This window comes from Podarcis muralis, chromosome 6 (genome assembly GCF_964188315.1).
Source record: "Podarcis muralis chromosome 6, rPodMur119.hap1.1, whole genome shotgun sequence".
NCBI lineage: Eukaryota > Metazoa > Chordata > Lepidosauria > Squamata > Lacertidae > Podarcis > Podarcis muralis.
The window spans coordinates 90,865,695-90,887,437 of record NC_135660.1 but is presented as its reverse complement, the minus strand read 5'-3'; the positions used below and the strand labels follow the sequence as shown (position 1 = coordinate 90,887,437).

The 21,743-nt window shown below is 43.8% G+C and overlaps 1 protein-coding gene across 2 annotated transcripts in view; it reads left to right on the top strand.

Moving 5' to 3' along the window:
• The first annotated feature begins 329 nt into the window (after positions 1-329).
• Positions 330-21,743, top strand: part of NSD2 (nuclear receptor binding SET domain protein 2) — an 80,195-nt gene continuing 58,781 nt past the window's right edge. The window contains exons 1-5 of one of the 2 annotated variants that reach the window (XM_028728860.2): positions 330-515; positions 15,012-15,089; positions 15,844-16,467; positions 19,616-19,781; positions 21,119-21,285. In XM_028728860.2, coding sequence (XP_028584693.1) covers positions 15,874-16,467; positions 19,616-19,781; positions 21,119-21,285 — 927 coding nt within the window. In that variant the 5' untranslated portion in view covers positions 330-515; positions 15,012-15,089; positions 15,844-15,873. The remainder of the gene's footprint in view (positions 516-15,011; positions 15,090-15,843; positions 16,468-19,615; positions 19,782-21,118; positions 21,286-21,743) is intronic. The other variant, XM_028728858.2, reaches the window with a different exon arrangement.

The window sequence follows — 21,743 nt, the reverse complement described above, 5'->3', positions numbered from 1 at the left end:
CCTATCTATTTATATCTATAATATTATGATTGTAAAATGGATTTTGCTACGGTTTTCTCAACTAAGAGCCTTGTGGGTGTGTAAAGGCAGGGCGCGATTCTCCTCCTCCCCCCTCGCTCGCTCGCCTCCTGCCTCCGAATCGGGTCCCCCTCCCTCCCTCCCACCCGAGGGCGCCGCGTGCGCGCCCCTCCCCTCCGGCTCGCGCGGCTGGTTTGAATGAACCGCTTCGGGAGTTGCGGCGCGAAGGCGGCGCCGGCCAATCAGAGCGGCGCATTTTTCGCGCTGGTTTTGGGCTGGGGGGGGGGGCGGCGGCGGTGAGGCGCAGGAGGCGGAGACCAAAGGGGACGCTCGCTCGCTCGCTCGCTCGGTCTGTCGGCGGCCCGTTCGCTCTCTCGCTCGCTCGGGGGGAGGAGGAGGGGGCGGCCGGGGAAGAAGGAGCCCACCGTCCCGGGGAGAGACGAGGCGGCCGAGAGAAAGAGCGAGGCCCCCGCCTCACAACGCCTCAGCAGCAGCAGGTCAGTGGCGGGAGGGCGGCCGGGCCGGCCTCCCCTCAGGGGTTGCGGGGCGGGGGCGCGCCCGCCGTTCTTTCCCGCGCGCCCGCCTCCCGGGGCGGGGGGGGGGGTCTCCTCCGCGTCCCGCCTGCCTCCTTCCGAGGCGGGCTTCCCTCGCCCGAGGCACGGAGCCGCTTTTTCCACCTCAGGCGCCTCCTCTCCTTCCCGGCCTCGGGGGGGGGGTTCCGGCGCCCCCTCGCACCCCCACCCCACCCCCAGAAAGACGCCCCTCGGGGCCGGCCGCCCCTGCAGGCGCTTCCCCGCGACCGCACCGGGGTCGGGGCGCCGCCTCTGCGGGAGACGTAACTCGGGAAGAAAAGGGTCAGAAGTGGAAGCGGGGCCCGGAGTTGGGAGGGTCTCGGGGGAGGACGGGGGCCGGGGCGGGCTGGGAGGCTTTTCTCCTCCCTCGGCCTCGGGACCCGGTTGTGGGGTCGCCCGCTCCCTTGGCCGGAGGCAGCAGCTGCCGCCGCCGCTTCTTGCCTGGGCTGCGGGAGGGAGGGGGCGAGGATGCAACTCCGGGAACGTATGGGCAGGGAAGGAAGCCATGTTTGATTCATTCCCCACCAAGGGAGCGCTGTGCGGTTGGGGATGCGGTGCGCCAGCCCTGCTGCTGCTCGGCGTATGGGAAAGGGATGCAATAAGCCCTCCTAGGGCGCGCTCCCTCTTCGGCTTAAGCCTGGCTGTGAAGCGGGGCCGATTGGCCTGGGAAGACCTTTTCTCCTGACCACCCACCAACCAAACCCCGCCCGCCCGCCCGCACATCGCCAGCTTGGCCCGATGTCCTTCTGGCAAGAAGGAAAAGCCTCGGTCGGAGCTCCTCTGGGGAAAGGGGATTGCAAAGGACGCCTCTGGGGCTACTTCACAACGCAGCAGCTGCTGGGTCCCCCCCCCCCCAGAGGGGAAGGGGGCCACACGGTCTTGCATCTCCTAGGAATGAACCGTTTCAGATTTTTTTTTTTGCTAGGGAATTAAAAGCCAATAATAGATCGCTCTTTTATTTCGCGTTGCCACGTGCATGGGTTTCTGCATTCCTAGGGATGCGCAAGCCAGTCTGGGGCAATTGATCCGAGAGACCGACTTCCTAGGGTTTTGAAATCTAGGGCTTTTGGGTCACCTAATTAAGAGGCATGGAAGTGGGGAAATAGACTCCATTGAAGGCATCAGTGGTGCACACTTGCTGAATCTTTGTAATGTTAAATTGCTTTAATGTACAGTGCATTAATAGATTGGTTCTTCAGTCTCTTGAAAGACAGCATTTGCTGTGCAGCTGTTAGATGATATTCAGTAAACTTATGAGCTGACCTGAGGATTGCCCATAAAGTGTATCATGCTCCCATGAGTTCACAATGAAAACATGACAAAGGAGGGGTGTGTAATTGCTAAAATGTGATGGGGATGGAAAATCAAAAGGACTTTTAAAACTAGAGCATATAACTAACACCTATCTGCTTTAAAAGTGTGGCATTCTTTATACAGCCCTTTTGTAGAGCATATTAAACTGGTCTGTTTAACAAAAATGCGAAACGTTAGAACTCAGGTGTTGTTTTGCTTACAAAGGCTTGGATTTGATTCCTTCACTGGTACTTGGCAATTGATTTTGTTTGATTGGTCTCTTCTTGCTTTAGCTGTATAAACTGATTTATAATGGGTATCATTTATCACTATTCCCATGATTTTATACAAAAATCAATGCATGTTTAAATAACAAAAACAATTTTCTTAAAAAATAGCTTGGTGCTGCCTCAGAGCAGCAGTCATTGGTACATAGTACAATCCTATGTATGTATAAAAAGAAGTAAGCCCAACTGAGTTAAGAACCAATGGCAACGAGGACTTTGGTGCTCACTGAGTGACCTTGTGCCAATCACCATGTATTATGAAATACGAGGGCCTCTTAAATAATGTGGATCTCTTCTCCTGAGCCACCCTGAAGATCCCAGTAATCTGAACAAAGCTCCAAATGCTTTTTGTAGTTTATTTTGTCATCTACCTGTCCAAGCAAAGCCGTGTTCTCCACTCCACCCTGCCCAAGGCTTGAAGCTGGATTTAAAAGAAGTCTTTTGTCCAAAAGAACCCACAGCTGAGCATAACCTAACAGTTTCTGTCCAGAATCTAATGGATTTTTTTTAAAAAAAATTGCTCTCATCACTGCTCCAATAAGATTTTACAATTCCATTTCTAATCATAGAATAGTAGAGTTGGAAGGGACCATGAGGGTCATCTAGTTGGACCCCTGCAATCTTTTTGCTCAATGTGGGGTTCAAACCCTGAGATTAAGAGTCTCACACCCTGCCAATTGAGCTATCCCACCCATCAGTGATGCCAACAGTATGCTGTATGTTGATTCAGCCCTCTGCTGCACTTGCAAAAGAGACACATTTGCTTGCATTTCATGTCTCATGAACACTTGTGCCCCCTTTTGCAGGTGAGCCCCCCTAAAATGTCAGGGGTCTCCACGGGTAATAAGATATCTGAGATGCACAATATCAACAGGGATGCGGGGGGCACTGGGGTCTAAACAACTGAGTCTCTTGGGCTTGCTGATCAGAAGGTGGGTGGTTCGAATCCCCACGACGGGGTGAGCTTCCATTGTTCAGTCCCAGCTCCTGCCAACCTAGCAGTTGAAAAGCATGTCAAAGTGCAAGCAGTGGGAAGGTAAACGACGTTTTCCGTGCACTCTGGTTTCCATCATGGTGTTCCATTGCGGCAGATGCGGTTTAGTCATGCTAGCCACATGTCTGCAGACAAAGGCCAACTACCTCGGCCTGAAAGCGAGATGAGCGCCGCAACCCTATAGTTGCCTTTGACTGGACTTAACCGTCCAGGGGTCCTTTACCTATCACCTATCAACAGGAAAAGGGATGCGGGTGGCGCTGTGGGTTAAACCACAGAGTCTAGGACTTGCCGATCAGAAGGCCGGTGGTTCAGATCCCCACGACGGGGTGAGCTCCCGTTGCTCGGTCCCTGCTCCTGCCAACCTAGCAGTTCGAAAGCACGTCAAAGTGCAAGTAGATAAATAGGTGCCGCTCCGGCGGGAAGGTAAACGGCGTTTCCGTGTGCTGCTCTGGTTCTTCAGAAGCGGCTTAGTCATGCTGGTCACATGACCCCCGCAGCTAATAAAGCGAGATGAGCGCCGCAACCCCAAAGTCGGTCACGACTGGACCTAATGGTCAGGGGTCCCTTTACCTTTTTATCAACAGGTAAAGTTTTCCCAGTAATTGCATTCCCATATCAAAGGCTTACCCAGTTTAATTTTTGCCTGCCACACAGCTGTTAAAGCCACAATCCTGTTCTACAATGCCAAGCCTAAATCTTACAAGGAACTCAAGAATAAAAACAACAATGAAACATTTAGGCAACTTGATAATGTTTTTAAATTTAAAAATAGTAAAAAATAGACGTTTGATTGTTCAGAAATGTAATATAACATTCATAGGCAAAGAAAGTGATGAGCCATTAGTAATAAAAAACATGCACAAAGCCAATTAAGCATGTATCATTCCACCCTCCATGCTTTGATTGCTACATAAACGAAATACTCTGAGCACGTGCAGGTTCACATTTTGAATTCATTTAACTCACTGTTTTTGCTCACTTCCTGCAAGTTGCTAGCTCAATCTAAGCTAGACCACATGTCTGCTGTGAAAATATAGGAGGTATAAAATGGCTGCAAAAGGGGGCCTAGTATTTGTATCATTGGCGTCAAAATTTGGCTCCCTTATCCAGAGTGAGGCATCTTTGTACTATGAAGGGTCATGCTTTTCTTCCCATATTAGCACAGTTCCGCTTCAAGGCTAACCTATATTAATCTGCCCTGATTATTGTATGTTGAGCAGGATGCGTAAGGTCCACTTGTATTCACCTGAGCTTACTCTCAGTTTGTTGTGGGCATTTATTTCTAAGACGAGTTATTGGGGAAGTGAGGAAAGCAGAGTGATCTGCTTTCGTTTTGGAAAGGCAGTATTCTTCCTAATTGCTCATTTAAAAAAAAAGAAAGTTCTGTTAAAAATTTTATTTGATTTTATATACACCTCTTTTATAAAACAACTTTATGTTCTGTTTTGCCTTGATACTGATATTTTCATTCTTGTGCCCCTTCCTAGCAAAGCCAAGACTGTAACCCTGCACCTACTTCTAGGAGTAAGTCCCATTAAACAAAAAAGTAGGCATGTATTCAAAGGGTTCTTAATGAATGCCTGCGCTCCAGATCCTTCTAATTTGCAACCCACTACATCAGTAGCCCCGGAACCAGGCTCTTGGTGGGCCTGTATATAAAAGCTAAAGCCTTCTGATTTTCAGTGCAAGGTCTTTAATGTATAGTCTACAAATTTGGTTCTACACGCAACCACTTTTCACCTAAGTAGCTTACCTTTTCTATTTTTATGAATTCTGCATTTGCGATATGACCTACCTGCTTCTGTGTTATCAACTTCACTATATATCAACTTCATTATACTGTGCTACAGTTGGCCCTCACAAATGCTTTTCTCACAGCAATCATATATGCTTGTTTATCCAGATGTATATCTCATTCATTTTAATTGAGGTTATAGGCAACAACCAAATTACATGTGTCAGATTGACGCGCAACTGGGCAGAACCCAGAAGTGACTTTAAAAATGGCCCTAAAAGAGCCTAGAAAGCGTGAAAAAGTTGCAAAAACAGTGCCTAGCAATCCCACAAGCCTTTGCAATTGCAACACCAGGAGCCCTTGCATCGACCGTTGAGAACTGGAGAGTTTGAGTTTGAGCAAAATGGTTTGGAGGGAGCAATTGTGGCGAAGTTTGGCATCTGGTAAGTGCTGCTGGTTTTTTCAAGGGTTTAGAGGGTGTTTGCAGGCTTTTCCAATAAGTGTTTCACATAAATGTGCAGAGCCTTCCAACATAAGTCCTGCGTAAATTGGGAGTTGCCTATACTCTCAAGCAGGCATGCACAGAAATGCATCTTATAAAGTGAGCAATAGGAGCTATTTTCATCATTGCTCATGGGAAAAACCATTCCTGAGCTTGCTTTAGCTTATGTGTTTTGCACATCCCTCCATGTCTGTGTTGAATGCAGGTGTCCATAGTTTTACGATGTGAATAGTATCCTATGCAGGGCACCAGTGTTTTCTCAATGGGGGTATTAACAAGGTTTTGCCTAATGAATGCTACAAATAATTTTCCTTCTTGCCAGTCAACATAGAGTATAGCAACCTTTCTCAATCAGATGTTCTTGGACATCTTGCACCATCCCCGACCACTATCCATGCTGGCTAGGTATGCTGGGAGTTATAGTCTAACAACATCTGGGGATCCAATGTTGAGAGAGGCTGTGTTACAGCATATAGCCCCCCTTTTTGGAGGGGGGAGGTTTAGAACAGGCATAGGCAACCTTGGCCCTCCAGATGTTTTGGGACTACAATTCTCATCATCCCTGACCACTGGTCCTGTTAGATAGGTATCATGGGAGCTGTAGGCCAAAAACATCTGGAGGGCGGAGGTTGACTATGCCATGTTTAGAAGATAGTGTTAATTGGCTACTTTTAACAGCCAAAGGGTATTGGCCTTTGTGGTGCCTCAGGATTCCAACCAGTCTCCCATACTTTTTAAATTCCTACATGAAACTTCCAAGAGAGGTCATCCAAAGGTTTGCAGATCACTAATTACATGGATTATCTAATGCTAATCCCTAGGAGGCAGGCAAAAAGTTAAAACTACTGTCAGTTTTATCCAGATAAGATAAAGTATTGTTTGGGAAGACCACTGATGTGGATGGAGAATTGCAGCTTGTTTTGTACAGAGTTGTCAGGTATGCAATTTAGGGATTTTCTGAATCAGGTGACCTCAAGTGGCTAGGGGTGCCTTTAGCCTTAGGACTGCAACTGGCAAACCAGACTATCTGGAGAAAGCACAGCTGGCCTCGGCCTCACATCTACTGGATATATCCAGATTAAACGGTTGTAATGTTCCTTATGTAGGGAGTACGTACCCGAACACAGACGGGAAACATCAGCTGGTATAATTTTTGGGATTTTTGTTTGTTTGCTTTTGTATTTATACGTTTTTATTGAAATTTAGGTCCAACATTAAGAGGTATATGATTTTTTTAAAACTATTGGAACCAAGATTTTAATCCTTTAATGTTTTCTATTTTTGTGCAGTGAAGATGCCGGCTACCAAATTTATCTGCAAATATATTTTTTCCCAATTACCCTTAAATTCCAATGAAGGCCCAGTAGAGATTTTCAGGAGTTTAGTGTAGAGAATAAAAACTAACCCCCTACCCTTATGCCCTAGGATCAGCTATAACTTTTCTTCTATTATTACCTTGAGCCTTTAGGGGCTTGATCAGCTAATAAATGTTGAAATTAGTGAGCCTGCAGCCAGTTCAGACCTGAGTTCCCAATGTTTGCTCCAGAGAAGTTGGGCTGTTACTGTGAAAGCTCTACAGCCGAAGAATCTCCCCACCCCAATGATAGGGTGCTGTTATGCAAATTCATATCCATCACCTGCTGATAGTAACTTGGTGGTATCAGAGATGAGCAAGTAAGGAATAGCCAGTGCTGACATTTTTTCTAGATCTTCAGTATACTGGTTATTTAACGGTTGTAACATCAGTGAGCTGAAAATGCAAAAGGGCAGGACTCATAAATTCCTTTGTGCTATTTCTTGTTCCAGTGTAATCCACTTCTTGCTTACTTTTTGAATTATACTTCAATGTTGTCTTAATGTTTTATAATGTTAAGTGTGGCAATCTCCAGCCCCCTTACGTTTTTTACTAATAATTTTTCATTGCTAATCTTTTTATTTTTTATTTCATTACACTTACTCTTTCCCCATGTGCATTTATTGAATAAAATAAGTTTGTTTTGCCTTTGCAAAGCAAGCTCAAGCCTGCCTTCAACTATCATTTGTCTGCTTTTCTCTCTCTAAGGCTTTTCAGGCTTATTCTTTATTTTTCTACTTTATCTTCTCAGTAGAGCTCTTTCTCTTTGGCTTGAAAGCTTTAGTGAGTAGTGTTTGTTGCTCCCTCTGCATTGATTTCTCATTAGTGAGTAGCATTTGGTGTCACCTTTCCCCCTTTTTCTGTTCTTTGGTGTGTGTTTGGGTTTTTAGCAGCATTTGGCTTTCTTGTGTGAGTGTGTAGCAAGCATTTTCAGTAGTGTTTGCTGTCCCCCCCCCCTTTGTTTGGCATGGGTGTCTGGTTAGTCCATGGGTAGGCAAACTAAAGCCCAGGGGTCGGATCCAGTCCAATCGCCATCTAAATCTGGCCCGCAGACGGTCCTGGAATCAGCGTGTTTTTACATGAGTAGAATGTGTGCTTTTATTTAAAATGCATCTCTGGGTTATTTGTGGGGCATAGGAATTTGTTCTCTCCCCCCCCCCCTCAAAATATAGTCTGAGGGACTATAAACAAGGTCTGAGGGACAGTGGACCAACTCCCTGCTGAAAAAGTTCACTGACCCCTGGGTTAGCCTTTCCCTGTCATTCTGTTGTAGTTCTCACTTCTTTTCCCTGCTCTTTACTCCCTCCACTATCCTGTTGACTTTTCCTCTTACATTGCCGCCTTTCAAAAAAATAATAAATCCCTCCTGTATATTTTCCTTCTGTCTGTCTTTTGCTCTAGTGCTGTCTCTGTAGCAGGCCTGGCCCACCCATAAAGCAAGGTGAGGGGACTGCCTAGGGGAGCAGGATCCTCGAGGAAGTAGATCTTTCTTCCCCCTTGTGTTAACGTATAGATCTTCACTCCTCCTTCCCTGGTAGTGTTCAAAATTAGCATTTGGCAACTGACTATTGGCCATTTGTGACCAAGTGAAGAGGCTTGGGTGTCAGGAAGGCGCCTGACATGTCCACCATTGGGGGATCATAGGATCTGGGCTGTTTCCACACACTACCATATCCTGTAGAATTCTATCAGTTATATTTTATCTGCACAGTCAGAATGAATTTCAGGAACCGAATTGCCTTTTTCTGTGCATCCTGAGCAGGAGCAGTCGCCATTAAGAGAAAGTGGTTGGACTGTCCCTTGGTCAAGTAACTTCTTTAAATTCTCAAAGCTCTTAACCCAGCTCAAAACTGTCATCTGAACTAAGCCAGATGTTTAGCTGATAATCAATCACAGTTAGTCCATCATTAGAAAACAAGAGTTTAGAGCGGTTGTACCTCAAAATGGAAACTAGACATTCCGATTTGGCGACTGTAACCTTGGTTTTAAGGAGCCATTTGGGGCCAAGCTCATATACCTTGAGTTTCTAACACTGTTCCCTGGTGGGGAACCACCATTTTGTGGCTTGCTTCAGTTGCCGAAATGTATTGGGCAGGCCCTGTTCTGTAGGATGGTGGTAGTTGATCGGGGGAGCAGATCTCTCTTCATTCTGCGAGATTCAGTCAGATGTGAGGCACTGCTACTGCCCCTTTTCCGTGTGCAGGAATGGTTTTCCGCCCAGACGTCATGTATAGCTGTTGGATTCACTTCAAGGACATTTGTGTTATACCAGGGGTCAGCAAACTCTTTCAGCAGGGGGCTGGTCCACTGTCCCTCAAACCTTGTGGGGGGGCTGGACTGTATTTGGGGGTGTGTGGACGAATTCCTATGCCCCACAAATAACCCAGAGATGCATTTTAAATAAAAGGACACATTCTACTCATGTTAAAAACACACTGATTCCCGGACCGTCTGCAGGCCAGATTTAGATGGCGATTGGGCTGGATCCGGCCCCTGGGCCTTAGTATGCCTACTGTCCGCAGGCCAGATTTAGAAGGTGATTGGGCCGGATCTTGGGGGGATGGAAGCTGAAATGCAAAAGCCAGACTATCAGTTCCTCGTGGGGGTGGGGCTTCTCCACATCTGAGAGTGCAGAGTGGGGGGCAAAGAGCCCGCCCAGGCAGCGAGGGGCAGGTCTGAGGGATCCACTCTCTGCTCTCGTTTTATCCAATACTCACCGCTAGGGAAGGGATGTGGAACCCCAGCAAATCTGCAAAGAGAAGACATGGGGACAGGTGAGTTCTTCGTCCCTAGGCCTTAGTTTGCCTACCCATGTGTTATACCCTTACTTGATGCAATGGCTTCCAAGGACCCTACTTCAGTGACTCTGTGTCCCAGAGAGGGCAGCAGCTGGGAATCTACATTCACAGACCGCCCAACAGCAGAAATGATGGGAGAATCTGCAGTGATACAGGCAGTTCCTAATTTCTAATAAGATCAGGAGATCTTTTTGGGGAGTGTTGTTGTTGAAATGTTCAGTAGACTGGTGGCTGTTCTCCAATTGGACAACAATGTTCTGGCAGCCCTAGGTTGATATGGTCATTCAGTTTTATTGATGGCTGCTTCTGGAACTCACAGTAGAGCTTCTATAGTCTTTTTACATTCCTGCACTCCCAGGACATTGCTTGGTTCTTTCTGAGCAACTAGAGGCTGTGCCCATGGTTCTACTTGGGTCCTCACAGCTGTCTCTTGTGCTCTTTTTTTTGTAGGAACTGTGTTCTGCAGGTTAGCCTCAGGTTCTTGATTGACCAATTTCTGGCGCAGTGGAGCTTGCAGTGTCCTTGTCACAGAGTGCTGTTGTTTCAGTTGCACAACTACCAGGTGTCTTTGTTGGACGTGATACCTCAGTGTGTTTTGTATTTGCTATGTGGTAGCAGATTAAAGACCTATACTTCTTGCCACCTGATTTTCTGTATCCCGTTAAGGAAGTCTGCTGGGTTACATTTCTCCTGTTGAAGAGAAAAGGGGTGTAGTTCTTTGAAATAGGTTATCCCACTTGTAGTAAGTAACCTTAAAACAATAAAATCTTGAGGGGAAATTATGTTACTATGTTGGGCAGAGATTCTGGAGAATCAGTGCTTTGCCATCCCTTGAGACAGTCAAGCCAGTTGTGTCTTAATTCCCTCCTCCCTCAACCTCAGACCCACAAAGACTCCTATTTCACTGTTGGTCCTTTGGTTTGATATCTTGGCCTTGAATGTGTGAGAAGCCCGGGTGGAAGCAGCAGAAGATGAGGGATTATCGAGATACATCTGCCACCAAGTGTCTCTGTAGGTTCTGTATTGGGCAATGGACACCAGAGTCAAGAACCTTACATAATCTCTGCATGGGGTAAGGACTTCAGAGGGACCCCACAAATACATTTTGTCTACTACTTCATTTCTAACTTGAGGTGGGAAAGGAACAGTTAGCAACGTGAAAAATTAAGGACCCGTGTGCCTTTTCTGTAAATTCAATAAAGGAGTCGCAGACCTCGTTGAACCAGCAGGAATATTTTGAATTTTTAGAAAGTGCTGTGGGCACCAGTCACAAAATGGCTGCCATTGAAGTTTAGCATCATGCAATATGGCTGCTGTGACACAATAACTGTCGTGACACAATAACTGTTTCTTAACCCACCAAACCCTGAAAAGTTGACATCCGACATTAAGATTGTGATTACCGTATATACTTGAGTATAAGCCAACTTTTTCAGCACATTTTTTATGCTGAAAAAGCCCCCCATGGCTTATACTTGAGTGAGCGGAGGGACGAGTGGCGAGAAAGGAGCCTCTTCCAACCACGGCTCCTATGTCTACTCTTGAGAGCGGCAGAGGCAGCTGTGTCCTTTCAAATGATTTCTCATGAACAGCCTCCACAGATCTTTGAAGGGAAACTTTTCATATTCCATGCCTCTTAAAATTGCAAAATGGATTTTGGAAGGATCAGGCAACAGGTCCCTCAGCAGTTAATTGATAACAAAATGCAGTAGCTGTCTAGGGACTGGCTCCTATGTAGGCTGCAGAACACCTCATAATTCGCTCATTTTCACTGCCTGCACCAGGCTGTGTGCATGTCTCTTCTTAATGTTGCTGGAACTGTTTGCGAATGAGACAGAATCCAAGGTAAGCTGCTCTGGGTTTTTACTTAATAGTAAAAGAGACTGGATTCACGGAAGAAACAAGGCAGCAATTTCTTTTTGTGTAGAAATTGTACCAGATGTTGTTTTAGACTGCAGATCTTGCTTTTCCGTTTTTCAACCTGTTTTCACTTGACTGTGTAGCTTCTCACCAGTACAACTTGTTACATAATCCTTGCCTAATTTACCAGTAGCTGCTGCATTTCCCACCCTAGGCTTTTACTCTAGTCCAGTGTTCCCCAGCCTTGGGCCTCCAGCTGTTTTTGGACTACAATTCCCATCATCCTTGACCACTGGTCTTGCTAGCGAGGTATGATGGGAGTTGTAGTCCAAAAACAGCTGGAGGCCCAAAGTTAGGGAACACTGCGAGTCTAGTCAATAAGTTTGCCCAGTTTTTTGTGCTAAAATTAGGTGCCTTGGGCTTATATTCGGGTCGGCTTATACTCGAGTATATACGGTATGTTGTGCTGGTACTAATTGCGGAGATGACACAGTATTGATTTCACACACAACACTGTTGCTATCTAGTAACAGAGCATTCCCCAGTACTGGGGGGTGGGGGAATGTGCCCCACACCATACTTCCATGCATCTTTGTTCATTTGTCTGTCTGTCCCACTCGCACGCACGCGCACAATCGCTCGCTCGCTCTTGCTTGTGTGCATGCATACATACGAGACTGCATGTACATTTCTCCCTCACACACTTGGATGTATGCAGGAAATTTTCCAGGAGGGGGCAAAAAAATGAGGGCGGGGCACAAAGTAAAAGACTGAGATGGGCGCACAACCCCAGAGTCTGTCAAGACTGGCCCGTACGGGCAGGGGTACCTTTACCTTTACCTTTACTAAGTTTCGAACAAAAGTTATTTGCTATTGTTTCCTGTTGAAATTACAAAAATTTCTAAAGTACAAAGTGGTATTTTTACCTGATTGATTTGGAACCAAGTATGTTTAAGTTCTAATTGTAGTAGATCGCCTGATTTGGCCTTATTACCAATATAAAAATCTTTGACATTGGAGATATATATATATATATTTACAATTCCCCCCCACCCCCAAAGAAGCATGTCTTGTTTTAAAAAGGGAGTATTAACTGATTTAGTTTTTTGAGATGGATGAATTAAATACTGAGGCCCTCTCAAGTTCTGTCTTGCTTTTCCAGCCATTTCCATTGTTACCAAAATTCTTTTTGTATTACTTTTTAGTATTGAAATTTTTATGTGAGATGCATTGTGGTATGATGGTAATCCTGGAATGTGTATTCCTCTGTTTTTTGTAGACTTAATATGTTGTTGTTGATGCTGCTGCTAATAATAATAATAATAAGAATAAGAATAAGAATAATAATAAAAAATAATTATATGGTACCCACTCTGGGTGGCTTCCAGCAAGATATAAAAACGCAATAAAGCGTTAAACATTTAAAACTTACATATGAAGGGCTTTCTTTAGGTGTCCTCCAAAAGTCATCTCTTTAATATCTAATGGGAATGTGTTCCACAGGGTAGGTACCCCTACTTAGAAGGCCCTCTGTCTGGTACCCTATTACAGGTACGTCCAACAGGTAGATCGTGATCATTTTTGTACTGCACCCTTCCTCCCTTAAAAAAAAAAAAAGCTCAACTACATTGACCTGAACCTCAAAAAAGGGGGTAGATCACTGCCAGTTTTTCACTCTGTGAGTAGATCGCAGTCTCTTGCCCTATAACCTCACTTCTCATAGCGACGGAATCATCAGAAGGCCCTTGGAGCTGGATCTCTGTCTGTGCTTAACAATCGGGGTGGAGACGCTCCTTCAAGTATACAGAGCCAAAGCCATTTAGGGTTTTAAAGGTCAACACCAACACTTTGAATTGTGCTCGGAAATGGTCTGGGAGCCCGTGTAGATCCTTTAGGAGCGGTGTTATATGGTCCTGTTGGCTGCTCCGTCAGCAGTCTAGCTGCTGCATTTTGGATTAGTTGTAGATTCTGAGTCACCTTCAAAGGTAGCCCCACGTTCATAAGAATGTGCAGCATTGTACAGCATGGTTTTTGATACCCTCTTTTTGTCTGAAGCTATAGATGCAAGAATGATTTTTTCCTTGATCTCAATGTGTAATATTAATAAGTATTGGTGATTTTTTGAAATTATAATAAAAATAGAATAATTCATCATTTGCACGATATGCTGACTGGGCATATAATCATTTTAATTGATGCTATCCTTACAAGCCAAGAAAGTGAATAATTGTCCCATTCTTTTAGCTGTTATTTTATTTGCTGGATTAACAGTTGTAAATGAAATAGAAATGTTAAATTTCAGTGTTGGGGGATATCTACACCTAGGTATTTATTTATTTTTGCATATTTGCCAATTCGTTTCCTTCAGTTAAAGACCTATATATCCATATTCTTTAATTACATTCATTACGTGTGGCATAACTTCATTTAGGTTCAAGATCATAAACACAATGTCATCTGTAAATTATTTAGCTAACGTGTTTCACCATCAGTAGCGTTAGGATTATTGTGTAACGTGTTTGCCTTGGCAATGGAAACCTTGCCTAATAACATCGGCGATAATGGACAGCCATGTTTTGTTCCTTTATTTACCTGAAAAGCACCAGAGTTCTATCTGTTAGCTCTGATGCGTGTCTGGCTATTTTTATATAAATATCTTTATATTTGAGTGACTTGTCAATCCCTATAAATTCTAAGACCTTAAAAGAGAATCCCATTCCAATTTGCCAAAGGCCTTTGTCACATCAAACAACACAAAGTGCCTTTGACTCTTTAAGATGAGTAAATTACATTTAGTATGTGGCTGAAGGAATTAGCAGTTAATCATGTTTTAATAAAACCAGTTTGCTCTAATTGTATGTATTTTGGTGCTAAATTTGAAGGATGTTCTATAAGAACATTTGAACAATTTAGCATCAGTGTTAATTAGAAACACAGTACAATCGTATTTAACTTGCGCAATTCCAACCCAGTGCAAAAAGAGATTTTAAGCTTTCTGCCTTGTTTGGGAAGCAACCTTGTTTAGACGATGGGCACAGGGTGCTCCCACAAGATCTCACGAGAACACCCCAGGGCCTCCGGGGTTGAGGCGCAAAAAGAACTTTTCAGCAAGGTTCTCTATGCCCGGCTCTGGAAGCCGCCTGATGGGGTGGTTCTCATGGTTTGAGTGTATGTGTTTTTGCGTATAAGGTAAAGGGACCCCTGACCATTAGGTCCAGTTGTGACTGACTCTGGGGTTGCGGCGCTCATCTCGCTTTCTTTCCAAAGGGAGCCGGCGTACAGCTTCTGGCTCGTGTGGCCAGCATGACTAAGCTGCTTCTGGTGAACCAGAGCAGCGCGTGGAAACACCGTTTACCTTCCCGCCGGAGTGGTACCTATTTATCTACTTGCACTTTGACGTGCTTTTGAACTGCTAGGTTGGCAGGAGCAGGGACTGAGCAATGGGAGCTCACCCCGTCGCGGGGATTCGAACCGCCAACCTTCTGACTGGCAAGTCCTAGGCTCTGTGGTTTAACCCACAGCGCCACCGGAACCAAACCCCTGCATGCTTTATCCATCTATGAGTCAACCTGTTCTTTATCTTTGTTTGGTTTAGGTAACACTATGATTCTGGTTCGTTTCCAGGACGATGGAATCTGTCCCCCTTCATTAACTTCATTAAAGAGTTTTCCAGGTAGAGGCAATTGAATATTCTGAATTTCTAAATCCAAAGCTCCAGCGAAACCATTGGTTCCTGGTGCGTTGGCTGGTTTAAGTTTAGATGCACATTTTAAATTTCTTCCTGTGAGATCAGTTTGTTTAAACAATGATTTGGAGCATATGATCTGTATTGCAGTCGACTGACTGACTGACTAAATTAATGAAGTGGGTGAAAAGCAGGCAAATGCAGCCATGTTGGGGCACAAGGCATCACAACCCCTTTCTAGAGTCTGGCATTTCTCTTACAGCACTTAGTTGTCTTGTTTGGTGGAGCTAATGGGGGAGAGGGGTTTGGCAAAGCCATCAGATTTGCAGTTTTGAAGTGAATGGGGTCTCTTGTTCAGCCATTGATGAATTCTTCTGAACCCTACTCACCTTTATTGACACATGAGAACCAGTGGCTGCCAGATTTCAAGATCCAGATAATGACTTCCTAAGGATAATCTAATGAACAGTAATGGTATTAGTGATCAAATAGTTTTAAAATTGGAAGTGTTAATGCCCTAAACTAGTTTGCCCTCAAAATGATATAAACCTGGTGTAAATATAGTAAAAAGTGCCTCTGGTAAATAGAATGCCAACTTGCTTGAGTGGGGATGTTGCTTGGGTAAGTTTCTGACCGCGTGCTCTAAATTATATTAAGTAATATACACCAAAGCAGCATTCAAAATAAGTAAATATTCCAATACTAATGGTTCTTCCTTTCTTTTTCTTCTGTTTTAATGCAGCGGTACAAAACTGGAAATCCTTTTGACTGAATGGATTTCAAAAGTAGCTCTCTGCTTCTAGCCAAAAAAAGGGTCAACCACATCAAAATGAAGCAAGTACCAGAGATCCTTGGAAATCCTACAGGGAAAACACAGAACTGTGAAGTGAATCGTGAGTGTTCTGTTTACCTGGGCAAAACACACCTTTCTGCTACACTACAGGAGGACGTTATGCCGAAATATAATGGCCACGATGCTCTCCCATTTATTCCTGCGGACAAACTGAAAGATCTCACTTCTCGTGTGTTTAATGGAGAATCGGCAACACAAGACACCAAGCTGCGCTTTGAGTCTGAGGATATAAAAGAACCGGCAACTCCACCTAACACTACACCTGTCAAGAATGGTTCTCCAGAGATTAAACTGAAAATCACTAAAACCTACATGAATGGAAAGCCTCTATTTGAATCTTCAATTTGTGGTGACAATGGAATTGATGTGTCTCAGGCAGAGGAAAATGAGCAAAAGCCAGCAAATAAGGAAAGGAGAAATAGAAAAAGAAGCATCAAATATGATTCCTTACTTGAACAGGGTTTTGTTGAAGCGGCATTAGCATCAAACACATCTAGTTCCTCTGATGAGAAGGTACAGAATTTTTTTGCTACCTCTGCTCTTTGGGTAACTCGTGTCAGCCAAAGTTACCAATGTTTGACCTGTTTTTTCCTAACTGATCAGTCAGGTAGCAGCTGATGGCTCCTACAAGGTTCTGAGTTTCAGAGTCTATTAATAAGTCTAGCAAATGAAGTTGGAGAGGATAGACATGCATCCCCATGCTTCACTCATTTGAGTCCATTTCATCCTTCCCCTTCTCTGGTGCTCCCCAGAGTGAACTTGAGACAGACAATCTAATAATAGGAAGTTTTAATAATGTATTTAATGATAATGGACCATTAAGGTCCAGTTTTGAATCATGTTATGAAAACAAATTTTTCATCTTCGTTTTGATGATGATGATGATGAAGAAACAATTCCAGTTGACGGGCTATTGAAGAGGGACTATTTGTATTAACTTTGATGCACCAAAACAACATCATCATCACAAACAATAACAATAATAATACCTTTATTGTCATTGTACAACCTGTGTACAGTGAAATTAAACGAGCCTCCCCCCCTCAATCTCATTCCACTCTTTGTGCTTATTGGACAACACCCCCTCCCCCCTTCCAAGGCAATTGCTCTATGTTATTTTCCGTTCAACAGCCTAACACCCCGCGGATAGAAGCTATTTTTTAGCCTGTTGGTACGGCTGATTATACTTCTATATCTCCTGCCCTACATGGGTAGCTAGCCAACATGGTGCCCTCCAGTTAAAATTTCCTTCAGCCCCCAACTATCTTGGTTTAGCTACCTATGTTTAGATGGACTGTTTTACTGAGACATTTTGCTGTTCAGACTTTGTGCAACGGAATGCAAAATGAATCTAGCGTCTCGGACACACTCATTCTGAAGCACTTTGTTATTAATTAAAAAGGTAACAAGGCTATACCAAGCAGCTTTGGTATAGCGTTTTATGATCTGTAAAGAATGTGTTTCATGGATGTGAAGGAGATAATTTTTCTCAGCTGGGCTTCTGCCTATGCTGCCCTTGAATTTTTTTAAAAGTTGTATTTGCTGTATTGAAGGGATCATTGTTTGTACAGTTAGGTGCCAAGTACCTTTGACTCAAAGTGTATGAATTTCCCAGCAAGAGACCAGGGAAAATAAACGTAAAGGTAAAGGGACCCTGACCATTAGGTCCAGTCGTGGCCGACTCTGGGGTTGCGGCGCTCATCTTGCTTTATTGGCCGAGGGAGCCGGCGTACAGCTTCTGAGTCATGTGGACAGCATGACTAAGCCGCTTCTGGCGAACCAGAGCAGCGCACGGAAACGCCGTTTACCTTCCCGCCGGAGCGGTACCTATTTATCTACTTGCACTTTGACTTGCTTTCGAACTGCTAGGTTGGCAGGAGCAGGGGCCGAGCAACGGGAGCTCACCCCGTCGCGGGGATTCGAACCGCCAACCTTCTGATCGGCAAGTCCTAGGCTCAGTGGTTTAACCCACAGCGCCATCCGTGTCCCTAAAAATAAACTTAGGAGTAAAAAAAAGGAGGTGTCAGTATTGTTGTGTTTCTTCTTTGAGTTACTTATTTTGCCTTAAGTAGGTGTAATAATCGGAAGCCAGCTAGGAGCTAAGTTGTCCTTTCAATATGCAGTCCTGCAAGATGTTAGTAAAGTAGCAGAGGGGTCCATTTACCTCTGATTAATAAGAACCTCCATGTGCTTACTACAGATAACTTCTAATCCGTGGGCCACTTTTGGCCAGCTATGACATTTCCCACCAAAAACCCATACCCACCTGCCAATCAGACTCTAATCGGGTTTCTCTGAAGTTGTACTCTCCCTGAAATGGCAGGTATAAAGTTTTCGTGTATTTCTTAATCTAAAATAGTCAATGTCCTATGTGGTTCAGAGGGTCTTTTAGCAGTGACTGCAGCCATTCCTGGACATGGATAGTCACGATGATTCACACTCTGGTAGTCTCCTAGTTGGATTACTGTAATGTGTTATATGTGGGACATTCCTAAAGATGACTCAGAACGTCCAGTAAGTGAATAACACAGCATCCAGCATTTTGACTGGTAGATTCATGACTGCCCATGTTATAACAATTTTGGAAGAATCATATGTCTACCTACTTTATTCAGAGTCCAATCTAAGGTACCTGTGCTTTACCTTTCATGTATGCTCCTCTCCATGTGTGCACCTGCAGCCTCAAGTAGTACAATGCAAGAGGAGCTTTATGAGTTAATTTTATTGGATGTATAAACTAGCCTTAAATAGTACTGGCTTTCTGATACAGCATATGGAAAAATTGTTTGTTTGCTACCATTTAATTCTCTTGACAGCTTGAATCACAAAGGTTTTTTGGAAGTCCTTGCAGCCTTTGCATGTGGTGTATGAAATTATTCTGGAAGACTGACAAGAAAGAAAGTTCCTTGACCTTTCTAGAATGGTCCACAAACACACACTGTGATCACGGACTTGGAGCTAGAAACTCAATTTTGTAAAATGAATACAGGGTTGAATCGCATAAACACGGATAATATATCCTCAACCTATTTTATGCATGTACCTAAAAACGTCACGTGTCTGTACAGCAGATATGAATTTTATTGGTGCATATGTCAGAAAGTCAGGAGTCAGCCATTGCTCCCCACTGCACATGAAATGGCAAGTATATGCTTTTTGACACATGTGTGAAGTGGTACTGCGACTTGTGTTGCTGAAAATTCCAATAACAGTAATATCTAGGGGCTCTAAAGCAACAATTGATACCAGTTGTGGCTTTCGGTAGCTGTCGCTTCAACTCCTTTTACTTCCAGAGAAGCTGAGGCTCCCTTGTTCCTTTAAAATTGGAGTTCACTCTTCATTTCAAAGTAATATATTTTCCCTGTTACCAAATAACAGAAAGTTCATAGCCTTGAAAAAATACGATGGGTGCCCTGATAGTTGTATCCCTTTAGCTGTGGATCTGTGACCCAAACTTAGTTCATATGGCTAAACGTTTTCATGAACATTCCAGTTAAAGTTACCATTCATTTGCAATGCTCCAGGCACACGGTGTATTGTTACCAATTAAGCGTGATTTATGGAACATTCTTCATTCCCTGCGCACTCAAATATGAAAATATTTTTGTTTGATCAAGTTGCTAGAATTTGTAATTGTCTGCCTTTTTCTTTCTCTAAAAAGATTCCTGCTAAAGAAGATTCTTCTTTACTACTTGGAAAAGATGACAAAACTCATGTATTGAAGTACAATGTAGGAGACTTGGTATGGTCCAAAGTATCTGGCTATCCCTGGTGGCCGTGCATGATTTCAACTGATCCTCTTCTTTACAACTTCACAAAACTAAATGGTATGTCCTCTGTCTTTGGTAGTTTTGCATTTGCAGCTATTTCTATGTTAGGCCCAAAAACTAAAAGGAAAGCCACCAGTAAACTGGGATATTTTATGTGTCTCTGTTGGCTTAAATACACAAAGAAGATGTAAGCTTTACAAGTTGTACTAAGCTTTGTATTAGAAAAATAGCTAAAATAAATGTGAATAGTGTTGTAATTTGAATAAGATTATTACAGATATTTTGATCATGGTGTATTGAACTGATCATTTATTACTCATTGATTTATAGATCTATCTTATCTATAGATAAGAATTAAACAGTTGGTGTCATGCTTTTTGTCTACTAAGAAAAATAATTTGAGTTCTTCTGGGTGGGTCAGTCTCTTGTAGGCGACTATTTGTATTGGTTTTCTTTTCCGCTCATGCAATTTCCACAGTTAAATCACAAAACAAGGCTTATAAGCTTGTTGCAGACAAGATATAGGGACAATGTTTTTGATTTGTTTTGCTAATTTTCAGATTTAGCATGATACCATAGCTCAGCCAAGAGTCCTCCATATGTTTTGGACTGCAACGGCTATCAACCCCAGCCATCGTGGCCAGTTGTAGTACAAACAGAGAAAGCACCAGGTTGGGAAAGACTCGCATAGTCTCTGACCTGCCCCCTTCTTTCAACCATACCCTATAAACCAGGCATCAGCAAACTCGGCCCTCCAGATGTTTTGGGACCACAACCCTCATGATCCCTAGCTAACAGGACCAGTGGTCAGGGGTGGTGGGAATTGTAGTCCCAAAACATCTGGAGGGCCGAGTTCGCCTATGCCTGCTATAAACCTTGCCGTTGCACCTCCCTGTGATCTAGTGTAGGTGGAAGTTCTCCCAATAGTATAACAGAACCCAGTTATGTAGCTGTTTGCACGGTGAGATTGTCTTGGCCAAGCTGTAACTTCATGTGTGTCACAGTTGCTACTTTTCAATCTTTAGCCCCTCACTACTGAATGCTTCTGAAAAAAATTAACTGTTTGAGATTAGTAATATTATTGACTTTTGCAAAGCCTTTTTCAAAGGACTGCATTGAGTAATGCCCTATTTCTTTAAACTGTCCAGTTAAAACTAATTTATATTTCCAAACTCCCCCCCCCCTCTCTCTCTGCATGTGTGTGACATAACAGAGTTCATGATTTTTTTAAAAAAAGAATCTAAACCTATATATTAAGAGATCAGAGCCTGAAAGAAACAAAGGTTAATCCTTTTTCCATTTTTCATCAAATGTGTTTTTACATTTATGTATGTTTATATTAAAATTTCTAGGTGACAAAATAATTATATAAGTGTGCCTGCTACCTTTTCCAGGACAAAAGAAGAGCTTTCGCCAATATCATGTTCAATTCTTTGGAGATGCCCCAGAACGAGCATGGGTGTTTGAGAAGAGTCTTGTACCATTCAAAGGAGAAGAGCAATTTGAGCAATTGTGCCAGGAAAGTGCAAAGCATTCCCTTACCAAAGCAGAGAAGATAAAGGTAAATATTAATGTGTTATGTATTAACATAGTTGTTCAGTTATCTGCTTGAATGTTCACATGTGCCACTGCATGCATATGTATTTATTTATTTCAATTTATAAATTTATAAATTTATTTGTAAAGGGACCCCTGACCATTAGGTCCAGTCATGACCAACTCTGGGGTTGCGGCACTCATCTCGCTTTATTGGCCAAGGGAGCCGGCGTTTGTCCACAGACAGCTTCCGGGTCATGTGGCCAGCATGACTAAGCTGCTTCTGGCGAACCAGAGCAGCACACGGAAACGGCGTTTACCTTCCCACCGGAGCGGTACCTATTTATCTATTTGCACTTTGATGTGCTTTCAAACTGCTAGGTTGGTAGGAGCGGGGACTGAGCAACAGGAGCTCAACCTGTCACGGGGATTTGAACTGCCGACCTTCTGATCAGCAAGTCCTAGGCTCTGTGGTTTAACCCA